This window comes from Betta splendens, chromosome 4 (genome assembly GCF_900634795.4).
Source record: "Betta splendens chromosome 4, fBetSpl5.4, whole genome shotgun sequence".
Taxonomy (NCBI): domain Eukaryota; kingdom Metazoa; phylum Chordata; class Actinopteri; order Anabantiformes; family Osphronemidae; genus Betta; species Betta splendens.
In genome coordinates this window covers 863478-885490 of record NC_040884.2, presented here as the reverse complement: position 1 = coordinate 885490, position 22013 = coordinate 863478, and the positions used below count along the sequence as shown (strand labels likewise).

The following is a 22013-nucleotide window of genomic DNA, read 5'->3' as shown; positions in this document are numbered from 1 at the left end:
ACAATGAAAAGGGACAGAACATCTGATTTTATTCTGATCCAGAACAAAGAGAATCTGGAACGGAACCTTTAGACAATGTGTCCACACCAAAGCCTTTGTGTTTCCGGTCCGTCACGTCACGTTATGTTCACGAGCAGAACCTGACCCATTTCATGTCAGAATATTTGCTTCTACTTCCTCAGACCCATTCATTTGGATCCATGTTTGGAGGTTCTTTTCCGTTTAGTCTGACTATGTAAAGGCTGATATCGGCTCTGTGACCAGACTGACCTCACTACACACTCATTAACTCATTGACAAATCACTATTCATTGATTTCACACGTGGATGAATCCGTTGTTTTCATGTCTGTACGGAAAGATTTTATTGTGGTTTAATAAAACAGCCATTCATCATTTCATTATGCTGCTGCTTGTACAATGTGGACGCTAAATGAGAGACTGGAAGGTAAAAATCAACATGTGTCCGACTTAGATTCATTCATTTCTTTGTTGGAGTAAAAGCAAACATGAAGCAGTTTTTAGATCCCAGTGCATCAGACATCAGAACCGTGTTCTGGAAGGAGGCCTCGGACTCGGGCCTCGGACTCGGGCCTCGGACTCGGGCCTCGGACTCGGGCCTCGGACTCGGACTCGGACTCGGACTCAGGCCGCGTTCTCCGTGTCGACGCTGGTCTGGGCGCCCGCGGCCGTGGGAACGCTGTACTTGGTGAGGACCGATTTAAACTGCACCAGCGTGGCATCAGTTCGGATCCCCGTCGGGTCGAAGTGAGTCCGAGCCACCCTGAAGCCGGCCTCGGTCAGGTACTGCAGGAACCTGTTCAACCTGCAGAGGAAGCGCCGGCGTTTAATGTGGACCCACGGTGAGCTGCCTGCGGAGGCCGGTACTCACTTGGGCATGTTCATGCCTCGGATGCTGTGGCGGTGGATGCTGTAGTAGAAGGGCGGGTGTTCCAGAGACACATCGGACTTGAGCTTCTTCATCACATTCCCAGATTCCTCCCCAGTTTTCCTCTTCCCTGTAGAGGAACGAGTGGGTTTATGCTGGACCAGAAAAAACTTGTTTGATGTGAAGACGTACAAAACTTCTACTTTCATTTCATTCGATGTGTCGGATCAAGCAGACAGACGATATCCAGTTCCTAGAATTAGGATTCGACATCATGGGACTGTTGTGCCCACTAGTGGACAGAGATCAAGCGTTTCTGTCTCAAAGTGGTCGAGTCAGATCTGAATTCAACCTGAGTGGGTGTGGGACGCGGGGTCCACAGAGCACAGTTAGAACCCAAGCCCGGCAGCGCCCTGAGCCGGGCGGCTCCGCGGCGGCCACTCACCGCACGGATCAGCCGGACCGGCGTCGTCGCCGCTCTGCAGAGTCCGAATGACGACGCCGCACTCCACTGCAGAGGAAACAGACGTGTGAGAAGCGGTCTCAGGGCACACGGCAGCACACGGGCCACGGTCACACCGACCCTGGCCGCTCACGGCCGAGGAGCCGTGGGCGGAGGTCTTGAGCGTGGTGCATTCCGACTCGCAGATGAGGGTTTTGACCAGCGGCTGGATGTCGTCCATGCTGTGCTGCACGGCTGCAGAGAGCATCCTCCTCAGGAAGCCGGTGTTGAACAGAGCCCCGGCCCTGGACACACACACACACACACACACACACACACACCTGAGTACGGAGAGCCTCTGACTGTGGAGCCTAGCGACTCTGACGGACACTCATTTACCATAAGGGACCCAGGTGGACGGCCGTCTTCCCCGGCAGCGTCCCGTGGCAGTCGCAGGGCAGCGTTTCTGGAGGAAACACGCGTTAGCGCACGCTTCCCGTCCAGCTGAGGAATCCGCGTCGCGCCTGTGCCTGTACTCACCGTCCACCATGTTTCCTAGTTTGAGGAACACCCTCTCCTCACACCACTGACAGTGGACCAGTTTCCGTAACTTCTTGACCGAGTCGTCGGCCTGCGTGGGCCCTCTGAGGACCCGCACCACCACCAGGACGAAATGCTCCAGGGCCACGGCCAGCAGCACCTCGATGCCTTTGTTACAGCGAGCCGCCGCCCTGTGGCAGGAAGCAGGAGTCAGCTCTGTGTGGGAGCCCCCCCGCCCCCCCACGGAGCCGGCCCGGTACCTGGCCACGGTGGCCACCAGCATGCGGGCCGCCAGCTCCTTGTAGTACTCTGTGCGCACGATGTGGCAGCCGTAGTGGCGCAGCGTCACGTTGGGAGACTTGGCGTAAAGGGAGCCGGTGTCCGTGGACGTCACCGAGATGATGCCCAGGTTCCGCACGTTTCTGAAGGCGGCGTCCAGGTAGTTCACGGCGGTGCCGAACGGGTCCAAGTGGCTGAGAGGGGGAAAAGGTTCAAATGGAGGAGAGAGGCTTTCACACCCAGACTGATCTCTACACAGGTGAAGCACAAGGGGGATGAGAGCTCTGCTGTCATTGGTCCTTTCACATGTTCATGGGTTCCGGGTTGAATTCGCCCTCTACTCTGTCTAGAAGCTAAACTCACATGTAATCAAACGGCCGCAGGTGCATGATGACGTTGGCGTCCATCTTGGCCACCTCCACCGCCGCGGTGGGAACTCCCTCGCCGTCGCCGCTCGGCCCCCGTGAGCTTCCCTCCACGCGGATGCTGTTCAGCTCACAGTTCTCCCTGATCATTTTGACGCACGTGTCGCTGATGTCGGTTATGGTGACTCTGACCGAGGTCCGGAGGTGCTTGGCCCACTGGAGGCCCATGATCCCTGAGGGAGGAGATGACGCGTGCTAATATCGATGGCAACCTTTCAGACATGGAGGAAGTGGACTCTGAGCGAGTTAGTGTCATCACAAACCCAACCTGTGGCTCCAAAAGCATCCAGACACTCCAGCGGGCTCCTCTCCTCGGCCAGAACCGCCAGCGAACAGAAGACCAGCTGCCTGAGCGCGCGCACACACACACACACACACACACTCAGCACAGCGCGTGAGGACAGGCTGCGTCTCGGCCGCACGCTCACCTGTTGCTCTTCATCTTGCGGTTGAAGTAGGTGTCGCTCTTCTGAGGGGTGCTGTGGTTTGGCAGCAGCTGGACGTTGGTCCCCAGTTCCTTCATGATTTCGTAGGCGTGACCCGACGGAGCTGCACACATTCACGTCGAGTCAGCGAGAAGCTCACACACAACCCCACCCTGGTGGCGCTGTACTGACCCGGCTCCTCAAACGGGCCGTCGGCGCTGGCCGAGTAGCTGGCCTCCGTCTCCCCTTTGTTGACGTGGCGTTTGAGGTGGCTCATCATGTCGGTCTTGCGGGCGATGGTGACGGAGCACACCACGCAGTGGTAGTGGGCCACGTGTCTGCCCGGCGGCTGCGCGGCACAAACACGCCTTCCTTATTCAGCCCTGCTCACCTGGACAAGTCACCACGCGTGGAGCGGGTCTCACCTGATCTCCCCTCAGGCCGGGCTTCACGTCTCTGCAGGGCAGGTGGCAGATGCACATCTTCTGACCTGTTGAACACCCAGGACACAGTTACACATCTGGAATCAGCTCGGTGGCCAGATGTTCCAGCACCGTCCACATCCTGAGCCAGACATGGTCAAAGTGTGTGGCAGGAACCCGCTTCTGTGGACTATTTCCATGATGGGGCCACGTTGGTCTCGGTGCTGTGCCTGCACATCAGAAGCCACAGACACAGTACCTTCAAACTCCACGTAAACCTTCCAGTGAAGGTTCTGCAGGTGTCGACGCAGTTTGTGGCTGTAACAGGCTTTGAACTTCTCCTCCGGACAGAGAGGACACGACTTGCGTCCCGCTGAGGACGACAACAGCAGCAGAGACACAGACGAACACCTCAATAAGCTGTGTGAGTAGAAGCTGGTTGTGTTGTGCGACAGCAGCCGCAGCGGCAGCAAGGTTGCGTACCCCCGTTGAGGTCGACCAGCATCTCCAGTCCTTCCAGTCTGGTCTGGATGGAGACGTGTCTCTCTGTCAGCGAACACAACACACTTCCAGCATCATGCTTCCACAAGTCGACAGCACGTGCAGCAGCATCTAATGACTGACCGCTGGTTGTGCTGGGCGCTTTGGACGCGTCACTGTCCCGCGCCGGCTCCGCAGCCTGCTCCGCATCACGTCCTCCGGCACCTGCACACATTCACTCATTTGGTGTTTGAAGCTTTTCACCCGTTATTGTCTGATTCAATGTAGAATTTAAAGGCTTTTAAAACATCAGAGCATAAAAACACGACAGTGAAGATCTCTCAGGATGAATTTACCTCAAACTTTTTCCTGTTATTATAGATGAAGCTTTAACTGTAAACTGCCTGTATTGGTATTTTCCGTGAATCCAGTCAGACTCTAACGCACGCGTTTCAACGCGTCAAAGAACAAACTTGATGAGGAGCTGATGAACGTGCAGTGAATGAGAAGCCTATGATCAACGGGCGCCTAAACTGAACCCCGACCGTTTGGATCTGGTCTCCTTACTGATGAACACACTAGTGATGATGAAGCAGACAGAAGCTTCTGGCCCCAGTAACAGCTTCGAACGTCCGTCCGCTCACTGTTTAGGTCCTGTGGCGGAGCTCCACGCTGAGGCCGTGTTCGCTCCAGCAGCTACTAACTCCTCCTGTGCGTGAGCTCACCGCACATCGCTGGTGATGGCGGAGCCGCCGTTTCTGCTGCGTTCTGCGGTTCCGGAGACACGAGGAGGCGACAAACCGCTGCGGCTTACTTACGTTTGACGTCCACGTCCTCCTGGTGGAGCTGAGCAGCCCCCGCTTCCTTCACCTCCGCCATTACCGCCTGTGACCCACAAGCCGGAAGTGCTCGCTCTTACGTAGTTTACGTAGAGTGCGTAGTTTCTCACGAAGGTGGTTGGTGAATTGTACAGAAACCGCCAAAGCTACAACTCAATAAAGCAACACCCACAATATTTTCTACACCACCATCATTTGTAATAATGACTAAAATTACGGTTTTAGTTTGAGTTGGACCAGAACACGTTCGGGTGTGGTCCAAGAAGAACACTGCAAGAGTTTCTGGTGTCTTTGGAACAGACGAACTTCATGAAGCAGCCATGCTCTCTCTTTATCCATTCACGTGGTCACGCGGCCTTTTTCTGTGGAGATGTGATGTCTGAGCTTTAGATAACAGGTGATGATTCATTTGTGTTTTTGTGAGAGAACATTATTTAAATATGGGTTCGAATGAACCACTGCCCGTTTGCCCTCAGTCCGAAGTGTTCTTCTTTTTTTCTTACTCCACTCGGGTTTTACTTTTGGGCGCGTGTTCCGTCACGTGTGTGTTGTATTGCAAGTAGAGTAGTAACAATAATAATGCAATTGCACGTAATTGCCTTCATTTGATATGAGGCATTGTCAGAGAATGAGGGATCAGCCAGAGCAGGCAGTTACAGGTAAGATAATTATTATATAATTAATTAGATAACCTTTATAATTATATAATAATAACCTATATATTACTATATATACGTTTCTTTTTGATGCTTCTTTCTTGTCCTCCCTTTTCCTTTGGTCTTAACTCACTGTATTTCTGACTCCATTCCTAACTGACCATTCTTCCTTCCTTCCCCATTTACCCTTTCTCCATTCAGTTCCTTTGAGTCTCTTCCTTATTTGTTTCTTGAGTTTTCTTGCCTTCTTCCTTCCTTCCACAGTTTATTTTCTAATTCTTTACCTAATTCCAGTTTGTAACATTAATGCTTCCTTTATCCTTCCTTGTATCTTTTCTGTTCTTCCTCTTCATGAGACCAACAGTGTGTATTTACCACAATGCACCTCAGCAGATACTAACCTGCTTTTTCGTTTCAGTGCTGCTCAGAGTCCTTCAACACTGGAGACCCTGCAGTGTCACTTTGCTTGGGACCTGGACCCCAGTATTTCAAGAGTCAAGGACAAGTTGGAGGACACAGATGCCTGGGTCACATCTACAATCTGCGCCTCAAGATGGGGCTCAGCCAAGACACCCAGGGTTTCTTTAGCAGATCTGCAGAGGCCTTCCTCCAGATAAGATGATCAGCCTCAGACGACGGACCCTGGTTGATGGTGAACTACGGGAACCAGGCTTGGCTGCACCACCACCTGGGAGCAGAGGCAGAGAGTCAGGCCTCCCTGACAAAGCTCCACGCCCTGAAGAGCAAATACCCGCCTCCAACCCAGGACGAGCTGCATCCAGAGGTGTGCGCTGAGAAAGCCTGGACCCTCATGAAGTTCAGCACAGAGCAAAAGCTGCTGGCTGCAGATTACTTCCAGAGAGCCATCAGGATGCAGCCGGACATGGTGGAGTGGCAGAGCAGCCACGTGCTGGCGTTGGTCAGAGCTTTTAAACACAGCAACACAGGACTGGATGCCGACATCTTGGAGAACATCAAAACTGAACCTGTACCTGTTCACTACCTGGAGAAACTTGCTACAAAAGCAGAAAAGGTCAATGAAGCTTGTGAATTAGCTCAGAAGGTTCTGAGGAATACAGCTACAGCAGAATAAAAGCATTGCTGAGAATGTACAGGAAGTACATCTCTGTAGACAAGAACATCGGCCTGGCTGAGGAGGCTCTGCAACGACACCCAGATGAACGGAACCTCAAGAGACGCGCTGCACTCACAAATGGAAGATCATCTTTTTAGGGACGGTCGTCCAAAACGAAGCGTGACGGCCTGAGCCACCAGTCTGCACCAGGCAAAAGCTGAGCAGATGCATCAGGAGCTGCTGGAGCTGGACCTGCAACCTGCCCACAGACAGATGCTCTACAACCAGTACCCACACATTTGTTCTTCGATTTACAAGATCACAGAAGGTCAATACGTTTTCACAAAGGTGGCAGATTTACCACAAGATTCTGGCTTTTGAAGGAACAGCATCTCAAGCATGGAGATCAAAGTAAAGAGTTACCCACTTTAAACCAAATACATTCAGCTGCAGGTGTGAGAGGCGAAGCAGCGATCTCACCAGACAGATGTCTGTTAGCTTCACATATAGACAAACATTTGTGCCTTAAAGTGAACAAGCTGAAACCTTCAATAACACACTTATGCATCAAATCATCAATCATCTAATCTTTTCTTATCACAGTATTTGAACGTCTGCTCTAGACACTCATTTGTTTTGTTCTGACTTTGAATGTGATCATCAACCAACAGGAAACAAACTTACATGAAACAGCTAATTTCAGATGTTTGTGCTTGGTACTACACAAAAACTCCACATGCACTTTTTCAACTGTCAAAAATTTTATTTTATGCCAACATATTTGAGGATGATCATCTAATTAGTTTCTTGATACAAAATAAGCAGAATTAAACCCAGAAAAACACTAATTCCTTCACACCTGGATAAAGCTGAACCACAGTTTCAGTTAAATGAATGACAAACATCTGCGTCCTCGTCTTCCTCAAGAACCAAACTTCAACACCGCTACTTGAACCAGTTTGTGTCCTGGAAAACGTCATCTCAGACTGTGACGTGTATTTTACAGGCATCTGTAAACACGGAGGGTTTCCTTTCAGTGACCGACTGCGACTGTACAAACACAGCTGGCTCTAATCTGCATCAGTGCTCTGAAATCTAAAGCTGCAATTATTAGCTATTTTAAAAATAATAAAAAATTGGTTGGTTTACAGACGAGACCTCCGACATTTAGAAGTTAAAAAATTACAACAAACAAACAAACAAAAAAAAATCATCAGTCACTCGTTTCCTCTTCGACTCTTCTTGTGACTCTTCTTTGAACTTCTGTGAAGTGACAGGTGACAATGATTGTTAGTGGAACTAATTCAATAAATTATGCAAAGTCTATGCTTTACATACACACACACACGAAAAGGATGCAGTTATAATGCATAACTGCAAATGTTATGCAGGTGCAGAAAAAATGCTGAAAACAAAGAATGCCTTCAAAAATGGAAGTGTAAAATAAATTAAAAAAAGACAAATCTAAATCAATTCTATATTTGGTTTTACCACCTATTGCATTCAACTCGGCTGGTGGTGTCACTCAATCACTGATGATCATTAGCACCTGTTTGGTGTAACCGGTTGGTCATAAACCCGACTATGATACTATGAAATCCCAGACTTTGAGCAAGTGTACCTAGAATAATTGATCCTGGTTTGGAGGCAAAAGGTAGCAACACCAATAATTATTTTTTTTATTTAGACTTGTCTTTTGTTCATTAACTGCATTTTGTTCCTTTTATGAAAATAAATGTTTAACACTTACAGTTTTTGAAAGCATTCTTTGTTTACAGCATTTTTTCACATCTGCCTGAAACGTTCCCACTCTACTCACCTCTCTGGAGACTTGGAGTGGCTGCGATGTCTGTGGCTTCTGTGGTGACCTGTATGACAATGAACAAATTTCAAACAAGCATCAGGTTTGTCTCCAAAAAAAATCCTCATGTTTTGCGAACAAAGAAAGAAGAAACATTCATGGCAGTTGCAATAATGGTTCCAATTTGACAACCAGTTCTGTGACAGACGGTTCCTAAATGTAAAAAAACGTTTTTTGTTTGACTTAAGAATCAGTAATGTTATGTCAGTCAACATGCTGTCCTGTCATTAGACTAAGGCTGCAACCAACGATTATTTTGATAAATCGATTAATCTGTCGATTATTTTTTCAAATAAAATCGGATAAAAAAAAGTTAAAAAAAATACTTGTTTTGCTTATTAGTAATCCCTTATCAGTTTTAATTAAATTTAGATTTTTAAAATCTTAAACGAAACACAAAATCCAACATTTGAATAATAAAACTCCCATATCCAAAATATAAATAAACAAAGCAAGCATTAGGTTTTGTTCCAGTGTAAAAATCTGCAGCAGCTCCATTAACCTGACTGTGGGAGAAAACCCAGTAAGACACGGGAGAACATGTAAACTCCACAAATACTCCTGGGCTCCTTCTGGCTCTGAGGCATTGGTGACAACTACTAAAAACCATGTCGTCATATTTTAATGCTTCCGTTACATTTAGTGTTTGCACTGCTTAAGTTGCTGTAATGGTAAAATTGTGCCTTTGTGCTATTTCTTATCCAACACACTCGTCATGTGCTGGTTAGGTGCAATACTGAACATTCTTACACAAACAACTAATCTCTTGTGCTGTCTTACATCAAGTCTAAACATCTGATGTTCCATTTGACTGACTAATAATTTAAGATATATGTTTGTCTTTTACACCCGGACTCTGGCTCCTTCCTATCTGACTCCCCACCAGACCCAAGGCTGTTAAAGCGAATGCATCTTGTCTTGGAAGCTCTGTGTTCCTTCCATTGGATAATAAGACATGACGATGCAGAAGAGAGAAAGCAAACATTCTCACTCACAGCGAGATAAGGTGGCACAAACAATTCCATTGCTGCAGAGAGACATTCCACCAGAGCCACAGAAAGGGGTTAAAAGGCAGAAGCAACTTGAGGATCGTGGGCTCTTTGCATCACACCTTTTTGATGTGTGCACTGATCTCCCAGCTGGTTTTTGGTTTGTTGATGTGCATAATCAACATCCGTGTTTTTGATTTGCTTTCCCCATTATTTTTCCTTCATTTTTATAATAAATGTCACAAAAGACAACTCTCTCATCTGCCTCTTTTTGGGAAATTTCCACCACAGTTGCGTTGTTCAGCTGTTTTCTCCTGGTTTACCTGGGGATTTGGAGCGGTGGCGTCTGTCTCTGGACCTGCTGCGATGCCGGCGGGGGCTCTTGCTGCGATGCCGTTCTCTCCGCGGCGACGGGCTGCGTTCACACAACGGAATATATTAATGATTAAATCAGAAACAACAACAATAACAACCCTAACCCAATCCCACATCAACGAACATACCTTCGTCTCTTTGGAGATCTGCTCCTTCTGGAGAGAAGTGAAATCATGAGTAGAAGCAAGAGATTTATTTATTAATACATCTGAAAAACGTAATCTACAATCGCAAATACAAACCGTCGTGGTGAGCGGCTCCGACGGTACCGAGGTGACGGGGAACGTCGAGGTCTGTCTTTGTCACGATAACCACGTCTGTGAGGTTCAGGGGTCTGGGGTCTCTCCAGCTGCATACATTTCAAAAGGTAAAGAGCAATTTAGCCTGGGACTTCATGTACTTCACAGCAGAACAAACTCCACATATGATGCAATAAAGACAGGAAAAGGAAAACAGTGTGTGTTTACCTTCTCTTCCTCCTCTTCCTCTTCCTCACTGCTCTCCACCTCATCCAGATCTTCCTCCAGAGCGCTGATCCGTGGGTCCAACATCTCGGCCTCCTCTAGAACTTGTCTCTTCTGCAACAAAAACAGAAATAACATCAGCCCTGTGGACAACTGGTAAATGCAGAGAAGCTGTAAAGCGTTATGCTTCCTCAGGGGGCATGCAACACTGTGTTTATAGTGACGAAGTGATTGAACCTGAAGGCGGGGCAGAATGATGTCACACAGCCTCTCTGCGTGAAGAAGTTCATCTATAAATTCGTCCACGTGCATCAACTCAAATTCTGAAACATACAACATACAATGAAGACATTCTGCATGAAGACAATAAGGCGTGAAATTATCTAGTATGTAGTTATCTAACAACTGTTCATGAAAATTCACGGTTAATTCATTAAAAAAATTACCAGTGGTTTAAAAACAAAGCACCTACAGATCCAGTTCACTGAAGTCCTATATGATAAATGTAATGAATGATGTATTGTAGTAAACGTTAAAATAAACTATATCCATGCAACAGAGAGCTTCACAGAATGGCTCTTAAACTCACCTCCATTTCTGTTCTGACCCTTAATCTTTCTGTAGTCATTGTACAGAGGCTCCAGGTATTTGTAACAATCCACTGCAGTACCAGTTAGTCTCATGTACATTGCTCCAAGTAAACGAACGTATCTGATGATTTAGAGGAAAAGAAATAATCAGCTTCAAAATGAGCTCATGGTTATGATGATTGTGACAATTACATATTCATGACACGTTTGAAGATTCAGCCTGTAGGTTGTCAAAGTGTTCTCCTCCCCAAACATTTGAGAACTCACTTAAAATCCTCATTTTTGATGAACTCCACAATGATGTCTTTTTCTGGTTGAATCTGCAGCATCTTTAGCGCGAGGCAAAGGAAGGGAGTGGGCTTAATGTTGCCACCATAGACTCCTCCAACGTATTTCAGCTCCATTGCTTTGTCAACAACCAGCTCAGCTGTGGATGATAACAAAGCATCTCTTATGAAGGAAAAGGCTCCAAAACACAGGTGAAAATCTGTGGCGGGTTTTGGCTCCCAGTACTGTACAGCTGCCCCATGTTTTCTGGAGCCTGGTGGCCAGAACCTTCTCCACCACATTAACACCATTTCTGCTGTGTTTTTAGCAGTTCAAGTTTAGTTAATTAGTATTTCTTTTGGATGTGAAACACAATTTAAGGGCTCTAGTTAATTACTTTTGGCCCACTGGAAACCTGAATGTTTTCTACAGTTAAACTGGATGCTTGATCGCTCTTAGTCCGTCCACAGCTACGTGAAGCCGATCAGACGCATGTAGACGTTTCCACAACTGTAAAATGTGTTATAAACACAAATACGTTGCTTAGCCAGTTAGTAGTTTTAATATTGTGTTAGGATAGTCCTTAAAAAATTAAAAAGAGACAGTTAAAACCCTAGTGGTGTAGCGCTAACACTAGCCAACGTTAGCTCACGGGCTAACATGCTACTGACCGGTCAGACCGAAACACTCCTCCTTCCAGTATTTGGACTCGTAGATTCGGGTCCGGATAATTTTCTCCACCAGATACTGCGGGTTGGTCCCGTGTATACTATGCGCATCTTTAACCGTTCTGTTCGCCATCAGCACAAATCTGGGTCACTTTTCTAGCACGGACAGAGCAGCAACAGAAACGAGCCGACAGCGGAAGCGGATGTGACAACCTCCGCTTAAGTGTCTTCAAAATAAAACAGCATAAATAAAATAAAATGTATACTACTATTAATACTACTACTAATAACAATAATATTAATAATTCTGCACCACTATCCACTACTGCCACCACTGTATTACTCACACACAGCGGTATATGCTTTAAACGTTAATAGATAAGGCGAGGTGCCGCAACAGCGATGGCAGTGATGCGCCTGTTCCGCTGTTTGCCAACACCAGAGAAGAAGATTAAAAGCGGAAACAACGCAATTTTCGCGCGAAATGTTATCCGTTCCATTCTGTAGCGTCTCTTTAACGGGGTAGTTCGCGTCAATTTAATTTATCGTCCCTGATTGTGACTCAAAGCGGCCTTCGTCCGTATCTGAGCCCAGTTAAGTGTTGGTTGGTAGTTTCTGAGCCCGCGGAGCAGAGGAAGCGTCAGGATGAAGTATGTCACCAGACTCCGGGTCCGAAGAGTTTACAAGTGGCGCGGGCAGCCTGTGAGCTTTAACAGGAAGCTAAAAACCCAAGACTTCGGGTGAGTACCGCGACAGAGTCGTCACACTGGCCCCAGAGCCGCCGTCACACTGGCCCCAGAGCCGCCGTCACACTGGCCCCAGAGCCGCCGTCACACTGGCCCCAGAGCCGCCGTCACACTGGCCCCAGAGCCGCCGTCACACTGGCCCCAGAGCCGCCGTCACACTGGCCCCAGAGCCCTCAACAGGACACTGGCCACACGGGACCACCTGCCAGGTCCAGTTCAGCCCAACACAGCAGCTTTGCCATTAATTCTGTGTGTTCAGGTGTCATACATCACTGAATTTCTTGTGACTTTGTCTTTCACCGAACTTTTTGCTCCCATAATCAACCTGGATTGATTTGTTTGTACCAGCTCCTTGGCCATCAGCGTGGAGGGGCTCCCGAGGACCACCATCATCAACACAGGCCAGCACATTCTCATAGAGGGGGGGGATGAAGACAGCCCGTACGTGGCCAGAGTCATCAGGCTGTTTGGCGACGGTGAGTCTACATTAGAGATGCAAGCAGTTTCAATGATTAATTACATTGACATTTTCAGAAATCAGAAGACCGACATTGAATAATGAAAGCAAAACTAACTTGTAGCATCATAATAGAAAGGTCAAAGTGGGAGAAAGGAAAACACACAAATGGATCTAAACAGCAGTTCTGATCTTTCCTCAATAATTGGGCTTAAACCCTGCACCGTTACTGTAATAAACCTTATTGAAAGTAGGGAAATCAAGGCTTGTTTTACTTGTTGTGCTGGTTTGTGCTCTGAAGACGCTGCTTGTCACTAATCGAGCAGTGACGATGATGATAATTAAACTAATGCTGGTTTGATGCTGTTTCTCCTATAAAAGTGTCCGGGTGTGTCTGGTCTTTCAGAGAGTGGGAAGCAGAAGAAGGCGGCTGTTCAGTGGTTTGTTCGTGTGTCTGAAGTGCCGGCCCCCAAACTGAAGCTGCTGGGCAGAGAGTCTCATCCTCAGGAGATCTTCTACTATCAGGGCCGCGGCTGTGACGACGAGGTCGACGCCGAGTCCATCCTCAGGCCAGTGCAGGTAAAGGAATGCCGAGGCTCACAGTCGTTAACTGGCTTCGAGCATCATGACATTGAAAACCGACCATGACCAGTGTGCAAAGAACAGCTGCTGGTCTGCTTTGTATAGATTGTGCTGAGTGGAATGCACAGACGGGAGCGAGTGCTGTTGGTTTGACTAACCAGGTCAATGATGGAGCAGACTTTGACTGCAGGTGGTTGTTGACCCAGATGAACAGCGCACACAGTTTATTTTGAATATTATGACTTATGACATGAGCCAATAGAGCGTAGAGCTATATAATTATCTATAGAAGATAGAAGTTGTTTTTTCCCACTTCTTAATGCGTGTATTGACTCTACTCACCTCCTTTCCCTCCAAGGTGAAGCACCTGGACGCAGCAGCTCCGTTCCCAGACTCTGATGATAAAGACACTTTCTATGTGAAGCTGTCCTGGGACTCAAAGACCTTCAAAACAGTCGATGCTGCTCTTGTGGAGTCTCAACCTGCTCCGGCTTCCTCCCCTCCTCCCAAAGACAAACCCTCCCTGCCTCCTTCGCCCCCCTGCTCCCCGCCTGCAGCTGCTCCAGCCTCTCGAGCTGTTTCCCGACGCGCCCTCCCCACGCCCGATCCCACCATCATGCGTAAAGCCGCTTCAGGGGAAGTGAGGTACAGCAGAGCCACGATGAGCGCAGGGAGGTCTGCACCCATCGAGGCTGAGTGCCTGCACTCTGCCACCAAACTGTCAGCCTCAAAGTGTCTGAGTGCAAAGAGGAGGAACGCCGCAGCCAGGACTCCTGGAGTCCGCAAGAAGCTGCAGCTCAGCAGTGAGTGTTGACCACGCATCGCCAGTGTTTGCCTTTGACCACAGCTGCTCTAGTCGCGTTGTCTTCCATTCAGGTCCAGAGAAGATGATCCACCAGGACGTCCTGAGTCAGCTGCTGGACGAGGATCTGGAGCAGGAGGTGATGTTGGCACAAAGGCTGTCGTCCTCTCCTCCTCAGACCCTGTCCGTCACCAACAGCCTCAGTCCCCTGAAAAAGGCCCACAGGGCGCCCGGCGGTCTGCCCGACGCCAGCCTGAAGCCCACTGTAGTCATCAACCGGCTGTCTGGGCTGGACAGCCCCCCATCGCCTACCGGAGACGAGGCCACCAGGTCAGAATTCAACATCCAAATACAATAAGACGATAGTCCGGTCTTTATGAGAACAAGCACTCACTCAAATAAGAGGACCAGAGAGGGAGAAGCACAACGTTAATGGCAGGAGGAAGTCAGCAGACGCTACCAGAACCTGAACTGGACCTGATTCCTCGTCCTACTGGGATAACGTGGTAGAAGTTCCTAGTTAAACCAGTGGGTGGCTCTATTTTAAAGCTGCACAACCAGAACGTTCTCAGATGTGACAGTGGTGCTCACGCTAAGACTCTGTGACCTGGAACTGAAGTCACATTATTAACCATCCTGGGAGCTTCTTATTTCAGGGTTTTCTTTAAACAGTTAGAGATTTAAATTAGTTGAAACCTGAAGTAAGCTGTGATATACCAAACTTATTTAAGCACCATTTAAACCATAAGATTAGGTAAAACGGGAAGCTGTTAAAATAACATGAGGAATAATGTCGAAAACTCTGTTTTCTCCTATTAGGTTGAAAATGTTTTTCAATGTATTGCATTTCAGTGGGTTCCTTTTGTGTTAACATCAGATAAACTGGTTCTGATCAGTCCAAAGGTTTAACGCACAGACTCTGGTCTCTCAGTCCTCAGCAGCAGCTGGAGGTTGAACTTCAAACGCCGAGGAGAAGGCAGAACACTCCAAGGAGAACAGTCGGCACCAGAACTGAGCAGAAGTAAGTGGACCGTGCTCCCCACTGCCTGGTACCGTCGCCTGGCTCTGACCCACTCTGAATGGCATCTAGCTGTAGGGAAGTAAAAAAAAAACTCAGAACTGGGCGATGGAGCTGGCAGCATTTGGCTCCTGGAGCCAAACCACTCATGCGGTTTATAATTGTAGAAGAAGACCTCTCCTCTGTTTCTGCCCAGAGCCACCACTCCATCCTGGCGCAGAGAGACCCAATCCCTGAAGGAACCCGCTCTGGAGGTGCTGTGAGTAGAACCCAACCATCCCCAGTAGCAGAGGGAGGATGCAGGCGTCTCCTGAGCCTGTCCTATAGTCAAACGGCGCCGTTAAAGGACAAGCGTGGTGGAGCAGAATGTGGCCTTGAACAGTTCTCAAATGATCAGTGTTCAACATCACTTAGCTGTACATGTATCGGAACTCGTGGTTCTGTGTTGGAATCGTTCTTTCTGGATGCTCAACAGTGCCGAGGTGGAAAATGAAAACTCCCCAGTGCTGCTGGCCGCCACCACGCCGCGGAGCTCCAAGAGGAAGTCGGCCCAGTTGGTGTCGTCTCGCATCAGGAAACAGTTGTGAGCGCTGGGCGAGCGCTTCACCCGCTCCCTTTCTGCACTCCTTGTAAACATGTGGTTGAGTTGTGCCTTGGCTGAGCTGCTTGAACCGTCCTGCCGCTGTCGCTCTCTTCAGGAATCTTGTGGCCAACCAGCTGGACCTGAACTCAGACGGAGAAGATGAGGACGAGTTTCTTCCCTCCAAGAAGGAGCTGGAGAGCAGCGAGGAGGATGGCGAGGGAGGAGGCCTGAGCAGTGACGAGGAGGTGGTGGAGAAGAGAGGCAGACGCGCTGCTGCGCCGAGGGGTCGAACCCGACACATGACTCGCTCCTCGAGCAGAACGCCGCGGAAAACTCCCAGCAGGAAGGTGAGCGGCGGCACAGAGCTTCCGGCCGAAACCACTGTGTGGTCTAAACCCTGAGAGTAGCTTCAGTTTGTGCTTACCTGTTGAGCAGCTGACGCCCAGCACCCCGCGGACCCCGCGCCACGCCACCCCCAGCATCCCCAGCAGGACGCTGGCCGCACGACAGCCCACCAACGTCCTGGAGGAGGCCAGAACCAGGTGAGAACGGGCCGCGGTGCTGGAGCTGCATCTCTCGGGTCTCTGTTTTAAATCTCTAATCTCCATTGGTTTCTCTTCAGGCTCCACGTGTCCTCAGTGCCGGAGTCACTGCCCTGCAGAGAACAGGAGTTTCAGGACATCTACAGCTTCGTTGAGAGCAAGATCATCGACGGCACTGGAGGGTGAGAGGCGAACGAGGGGCGTCTGCTGTCATGGGATCAGCTTGATGCTGGATTAGAGCCGTGGGCCTGTTGTGTTGCAGGTGTATGTATATCTCAGGGGTCCCGGGAACAGGAAAGACCGCTACCGTCCACGAGGTGATGCGCTGTCTGCAGCACGTAGCTGACGTGGACGAGATCCCTCCTTTCAACTTCGTCGAGATCAACGGGATGAAGATGACGGATCCTCATCAGGCCTACGTCCAGATCCTGCAGGTGAGCAGCCACGCGGCCCTGCCATGCGTCCATGCTGCGCAGCACCGGCTCACTGTCCAGCTTCACCTCTGCAGAAACTGACGGGTCAGAAAGCCACAGCCGACCACGCCGCCGTCCTGCTGGAGAAGAGGTTCAGCAGCCCGGCGCCGAGGCAGGAGACCACCGTGCTGCTGGTGGACGAAGTAAGGCCTCCCTGCTACTGGTGATTGCAGCTGCTGCGAACACTGAGACAAGCGTCTCTGGAGCTGCAGGCCTCAAACCCGTTTGTACCATAGTGAGAGAAAGGACTGAAGCTTCAGTCACTGCTTTACTGTAGCTGATCTCTCCCCGGTCCACAATCTGACTCATGAGCAGAAAGCCCTCAGTCTTTACTGCAATGACCTCCTCTCCATCAACGCTCATGAGTTCAATAGGAATCATCTAAAATGTTTTTACGTGAGGCTCAATAATTCAGATAACTAAATGGATCTGCTCTAATGAGTAATTCCTGAAGTCTAATGCTGTTGTCAGTCTGTTTTCTAAGAACAAGTCAAACGTTTGAAGTAGATTTAACTTGAGGCTTTTGGTTCTGATCCTGTGTAGCTGGACCTGTTATGGACCAGGAAGCAGAATGTGATGTACAACCTGTTCGACTGGCCGACGCGACGCCACGCCCGCCTGGTGGTGCTGACCATCGCCAACACCATGGACCTGCCGGAGAGGATCATGATCAACCGCGTGGCCAGCAGACTGGTGAGCCTCGGCCCCTGTGGTCATGTGCCCCAACCAGTAAAGGGGAGAGGAAGGAATGAGGTGGTGGTTCTGAGAAGCCTCGTGTGTGTTTCAGGGTCTGACCCGGATGTCGTTCCAGCCGTACGGCTTCAAGCAGCTGCAGCAGATCATCACGTCCCGGCTCAACAAGGTGAAGGCCTTTGAGGAGGACGCTCTGCAGCTGGTGTCCAGGAAGGTAGGCCGCCGGCCGGGTCGGACCGGGCCGAGCTCCTTCGTGCGCCTGCTGCTCGTACCGTTGGTTGAGTGTGGCTCTGTTCCTCCAGGTGGCCGCTCTGTCGGGAGACGCTCGCCGATGTTTGGACATCTGTCGACGGGCGACCGAGATCTGCGAGCACTCGGCCCCTGATCCGTCCGCCACAGGCCTGGTGGGCATGAGCCATGTGATGGAGGCGCTGGACGAGATGTTCTCCTCCCCCTACATCACCGCCATCAAGTAAAGGCTTAGAGTGTGGCTCTGACACGCCGTGAACCGTGTGTTGTGGCGTCTCGTTGACTGTTTTGGGACCTTTCAGGTGTGCGTCGGTGCAGGAGCAGCTCTTCCTCCGGGCGGTGATCGCCGAGTTCCGGAGGCTGGGCCTGGAGGAGGCCACCTTCCAGCAGGTGTTTGTGCAGCACCAGGCCCTGTGTCGGGTGGAGGGTCTGGGGCCCGTGGGCGTGTCGGAGGGCCGGGCCGCCTGCCAGCGTCTGGGCGCCTGCAGGCTGCTGCTGCTGGAGCCGAGCCGCCTGGGGCTCCTGCAGCGCGTCCGCCTCAACGTCAGCCAGGACGACGTGCTCTACGCCCTGAAGGCCGACTGAAGGAGGAGCCAACCGGGTCCAGGCTTCTGGTGCTGACTCGCTCACTGAGGCACACTGATTTTAGCCCAAAGTAAATCATTTACAGATCCACTCCACTAATTTCATTTGTGTTGTCTACTTTATTTAAAACCACCTCAGATTTCTCTGAGATATTTTTATTAATAGACTTATTTTATGTTTTGAAATTTGAATATGAAATAAAACTGCATTGAAATGAGCTGCTCTTTTATTTCACTACAGACGAACAGGAATGTTCAGACTCTTGTGGTTCTGTTGGAGCTGCTCCTCCAAACACACATGGACTGAATCAGTGAATCCAGAACTGGAGACGCACCAATTTGGAAAGAACCCATAACTAGATTTAAGTTGATTTTCTGACTGTCCACTTTATGAAAGAAGTGGAAAATCAAAGTATTATTTTGTGTCTTTCTCTAATTTTAAAACTGCCTTCTACCGCGGGACGTCTGGATCCGTTTGAAACATATTTTTCATAGTAAAGTTGAGACTCAGGCATTAAAAACAGAACCCCATGCTGAACCTGCCGCCTTTTCACGCGTAGAGAAATCTGAGTCTCTGGGTTCTGAAGGCTCAGCTCTCGCCTGTGCTCATTCCCTTTACTAGTTAACTGAAGATGAGATAACTGGACCTGCATGAATCCAAACCACAGCAGTCAGACTTGTGGACTAAAGAGAAGACACGTTTTGGACCGGTGTTCTGCTGCGGGTCAGACTGGAGAACCCGTCCACGCAGCTCACTGGCCACAAAACCAGGACCAGCGTGTTTGGAGCTGGTCAGTGACCGTTTTCAATCCCACGTCTGTAACAGCAGATTGAGGAGGAGCAGATTTCAGCGCTCCTCTTCATCCAGCTGATGACGGTCATGTGCCAATACACTGTGTTTTAATGCTTAATGTTTAAGTACTGTAGTTTCCCTTCATCCTGAAGCTTTGTTTCAGGATGTCCAGCAGCCCAGAGCAGGACCAGAACCAAGTGGTGTCTAAAATGAATAACAGGTTTATATGTCCCGCGCTGAGAAGCGCTGAGGCTGATCCCAGATCTGACATTTATTTCATGTTGGTGATGGAAACATTTTCATCCGACTTAAAAAAAGCATGTGATGAGCTAAAACACCACAAACATAAAACTGTGACATTTTAACACCAATAAAACCTTTTAAGCTGATTTTGCTAATTTTTCTATCACAACACATTTAAAATCATTGTGTTTCACAGCAGAAATCAAAACAGAAATTAACCTTCACTAAGGAGCGGATCCAGTAACCATGGCGACGCTTCCAGGTGTCCCACTGAATCTATTTTAAAATGATTAAACAAAAACATCTTTGATGGTTCAAATCAATTGAACCGTTCACAAGCTCCGTGTTTTTAGACGAGTTGACTGCCCTTGTTTAATAAATTCTAGAAACTAAGGATCAAATCTCCAACTTCCACAGCACAAGAGACTGATGTTTTATGAAACTTGTCTTTTTCATCCCGTCATTGTCACGCTGTTATTACATATTTGTGACCTCTGACCTTATGACTTCCAAATGATTTCTATGGATGAAGTTAAAGTGATACTTCACGGCTAAAAAGCAAGTGTTGTAAATATTTTACATTTTATCAGCAAAATTGTGCAACAACATTTAACACCAATGGTCTATGTCCAGAGAAAACAGAAAAAGTAATATGTGATGTGGTTGAAAATGGTCATATCCTACAACCCCCAGGATGCATTGCGCTCTGACGAATCACCTGAGCGGCAGTGATTGGACCTACCTGTTGTTTAGCTCCGCCCCCCTCTCTGCACAAACGTTCCTGGGGCAGGTTCAGAAAAAAACAGGGCAAAAAGTCCTCTGAATCTGATTGTCTATTGATTCTTAAATATTACCTGCCATCGTTTGGGTCATCCCCCATTTAAAGTCAGTGAATTCTTCCTTTAAAAGTCAAAGCCAGTTTAGCGGCTCCGTGGATGAGGTGACAGAACCAGAACTGGCTCGCTCTTTAACCCACTTCACATGCAGCTGCAAGAGCGTTTCACAGCTAAGCTTTAACAGCGGCTTCATGTATGAACGGAGCCGCTCTCAGAGTCTCACGCTTCATCTTCACTGTCCTGGTTCTTCCACAGACCAACAACATTCAAGTTCATACAGATCCAGATGAATTATCTGATCCCCCCCTTTGATGTAACGGTCGTCTCTGTTTCTAGGTCCAAATGATTCTTAGTGAAATATTATAGTATTGTGAAATATTATAATATTATATATTAGTGAAATTATCAGGTATGATTTAAATAAACCTCATTTTATAATATGTCATATAGAGTTATGTGAGACATCTTCACCAGTTGAGGTTTGGCTCCTGAGCTGCAGGCCTGTATGAAGCCCGGCCCGGCCCGGCGGCGCCTTGTCGAGTCGGACATGTTCAGGAAGTGGAGCAGACTCCTGGCGATGGACCAAAACACCGAAGCAACGATGCCAGCCACCGTGGGCCAACTCTCAACCAACCCTGGAAGACGCAGGTGAGGGTGGAGCATCAGACGAATGTAAGAATATCCAGCTGTGACTCGACTGGACCCTGGAAACAGGCTGCGCTGTGAGCAGACGCTTTGAGGAAGCTTACAACAGTGGCATTAATATACTATTCAGGCTTCTTTTGACTTTGAGCACCAGCGGTCACTGTGACTCCTCCTCAAGACAGAGGAGCCGAGAGGTCAGAGGTGAAACCGAGCGTGACCACAACCACCTGCGCAAACGGGACAGGACCTGTCACTGCACACGCAGGAACTGCTCCGTCATCCTCCTCCACAGTAACGCCGCCGGTGAGACCGGCGCACATTCACCCCCGACAGTTCCTGGAGCGCAGACGCTCCCCGCGCTCAGACCGTCAGGGCGATGGACGCTCGTCACACCCTGGGTCAAACTCAGAATCACGGGCGATGACAGTTTTCTACAGAAAAAAAAGCTTCTCCATCTCTGTGCTGATCTGGATCTTTGTTAAAACTTCGCTCCACATTCAAGCTAGGCATGACAGCATCAGGGGCGTCTTGCAGGTGCAGCATGTCCTTTGGCTGGAGTCGGCCGTGGCGTAGCCATGAACGGCCTCCACCTCTACACGGACGGTGCTTGTGTCACGCAGGTCAATGGCTCGCGTATCTTCTCTGGAGCGAGTTACCAGGGTCTTTCACTGGAATGACGTCTGCCTGCCAGAGCTTCTCCACATGTCTAGATAGTTCATTCACCTGAGGGGAGGGAGTGGTGGGGAACAGGCGCTGCCGTGGCAGGGAGAGTGGGTGGACAAGGCTGGAAGGGCCCTAAGCATGAGCTTAGCTGTGGACTGACTGTGTCAGGAGGCAGACACACGGGTTCGAGCCTGTCTGTCCTCCAGGGCCAGGCTCCGGCCGGTGGAGGCAGATGGACGCCCACAACCTGGAACATTGTCTGGTCGTAAAGTTAAACTAAAGTAAAAAGTAAAACTGGACTGAACTAAACAGTTTGGCTCTGAAGAGTGATCCAGGACAAAAGGACAGCACAGTGTGGACCTGGTCAGTCGGACAGGAACCGGCAGGAGGAGAACCCGCAGTTCTTAACTGACAGCTGT

General features: G+C 49.2%; 3 protein-coding genes and 1 pseudogene across 7 annotated transcripts; 2 read left to right on the top strand and 2 right to left on the bottom strand.

Annotated features, from left to right (window-relative positions):
• Window positions 1-336: 336 nt before the first annotated feature.
• Window positions 337-4873, bottom strand: trmt1l (tRNA methyltransferase 1-like). 4 transcript variants are annotated; one of them, XM_029145826.3, is made up of 16 exons: window positions 4720-4872; window positions 4046-4126; window positions 3905-3967; window positions 3681-3794; window positions 3425-3489; window positions 3192-3348; window positions 3003-3123; window positions 2843-2922; window positions 2513-2747; window positions 2131-2343; window positions 1871-2061; window positions 1730-1796; window positions 1472-1635; window positions 1334-1399; window positions 892-1018; window positions 337-825 (listed from the first exon to the last, which is right to left on the bottom strand). In XM_029145826.3, exons 1-16 carry the CDS (start codon window positions 4778-4780, stop codon window positions 645-647), a joined length of 1986 nt encoding a protein of 661 aa, XP_029001659.1. In that variant the 5' UTR covers window positions 4781-4872; the 3' UTR covers window positions 337-644. The 4 variants fall into 4 exon arrangements, with proteins under 4 accessions (XP_029001659.1, XP_029001657.1, XP_040926444.1 ...); XM_029145824.3 differs by having other exon boundaries at window positions 1334-1635; window positions 4720-4873; XM_041070510.2 differs by lacking the exon at window positions 4720-4872 and adding an exon at window positions 4546-4705 and having other exon boundaries at window positions 1334-1635.
• A 495-nt stretch (window positions 4874-5368) lies between these two features.
• Window positions 5369-8220, top strand: LOC114854679 (interferon-induced protein with tetratricopeptide repeats 2-like; annotated as a pseudogene).
• Window positions 7214-11902, bottom strand: prpf38a (pre-mRNA processing factor 38A). Its single transcript, XM_029145829.3, has 10 exons — window positions 11689-11902; window positions 11018-11177; window positions 10750-10871; window positions 10398-10483; window positions 10164-10274; window positions 9939-10045; window positions 9825-9851; window positions 9645-9736; window positions 8291-8339; window positions 7214-7734 (listed from the first exon to the last, which is right to left on the bottom strand). Exons 1-10 carry the CDS (start codon window positions 11816-11818, stop codon window positions 7689-7691), a joined length of 930 nt encoding a protein of 309 aa, XP_029001662.1. The 5' UTR covers window positions 11819-11902; the 3' UTR covers window positions 7214-7688.
• Window positions 11903-12130: 228 nt separating this feature from the next.
• orc1 (origin recognition complex, subunit 1) lies at window positions 12131-18632 on the top strand. Of its 2 annotated transcripts, XM_029145816.3 has the most exons (17): window positions 12137-12425; window positions 12780-12907; window positions 13295-13467; window positions 13829-14273; window positions 14347-14602; window positions 15204-15293; window positions 15487-15549; window positions 15766-15873; window positions 15989-16220; window positions 16309-16415; window positions 16496-16597; window positions 16678-16849; window positions 16924-17031; window positions 17432-17581; window positions 17676-17795; window positions 17884-18053; window positions 18133-18632. In XM_029145816.3, the coding sequence occupies exons 1-17, from the start codon at window positions 12331-12333 to the stop codon at window positions 18413-18415; spliced, it is 2802 nt and encodes a 933-aa protein (XP_029001649.1). In that variant the 5' UTR covers window positions 12137-12330; the 3' UTR covers window positions 18416-18632. The 2 variants fall into 2 exon arrangements, 1 of the variants encoding a protein (XP_029001649.1); XR_005897599.2 differs by lacking the exon at window positions 18133-18632 and having other exon boundaries at window positions 12131-12425; window positions 17659-17795; window positions 17884-17912.
• The last annotated feature ends 3381 nt before the right edge of the window (window positions 18633-22013 follow it).

What these genes read in the sequence shown, in the direction of transcription:
- trmt1l (XM_029145824.3), bottom strand. Translation starts at nt 4,780, where the DNA reads ATGGCGGAGGTGAAGGAAGCGGGGGCTGCTCAGCTCCACCAGGAGGAC. An exon ending in CCGGCCTGAGGGGAGATCAG is followed by an intron (nt 3,349 to 3,424) that starts GTGAGACCCGCT and finishes TGTGCCGCGCAG; the next exon opens with CCGCCGGGCAGACACGTGGC. An exon ending in CGAGGCATGAACATGCCCAA is followed by an intron (nt 826 to 891) that starts GTGAGTACCGGC and finishes CTTCCTCTGCAG; the next exon opens with GTTGAACAGGTTCCTGCAGT.
- prpf38a (XM_029145829.3), bottom strand. Translation starts at nt 11,818, where the DNA reads ATGGCGAACAGAACGGTTAAAGATGCGCATAGTATACACGGGACCAAC. An exon ending in AGGAAGAGGAGGAAGAGAAG is followed by an intron (nt 10,046 to 10,163) that starts GTAAACACACAC and finishes AAATGTATGCAG; the next exon opens with CTGGAGAGACCCCAGACCCC. An exon ending in CGGAGCCGCTCACCACGACG is followed by an intron (nt 9,852 to 9,938) that starts GTTTGTATTTGC and finishes ACTTCTCTCCAG; the next exon opens with AAGGAGCAGATCTCCAAAGA.
- orc1 (XM_029145816.3), top strand. Translation starts at nt 12,331, where the DNA reads ATGAAGTATGTCACCAGACTCCGGGTCCGAAGAGTTTACAAGTGGCGC. An exon ending in CCATCCTCAGGCCAGTGCAG is followed by an intron (nt 13,468 to 13,828) that starts GTAAAGGAATGC and finishes TTTCCCTCCAAG; the next exon opens with GTGAAGCACCTGGACGCAGC. An exon ending in CCTACGTCCAGATCCTGCAG is followed by an intron (nt 16,850 to 16,923) that starts GTGAGCAGCCAC and finishes TCACCTCTGCAG; the next exon opens with AAACTGACGGGTCAGAAAGC.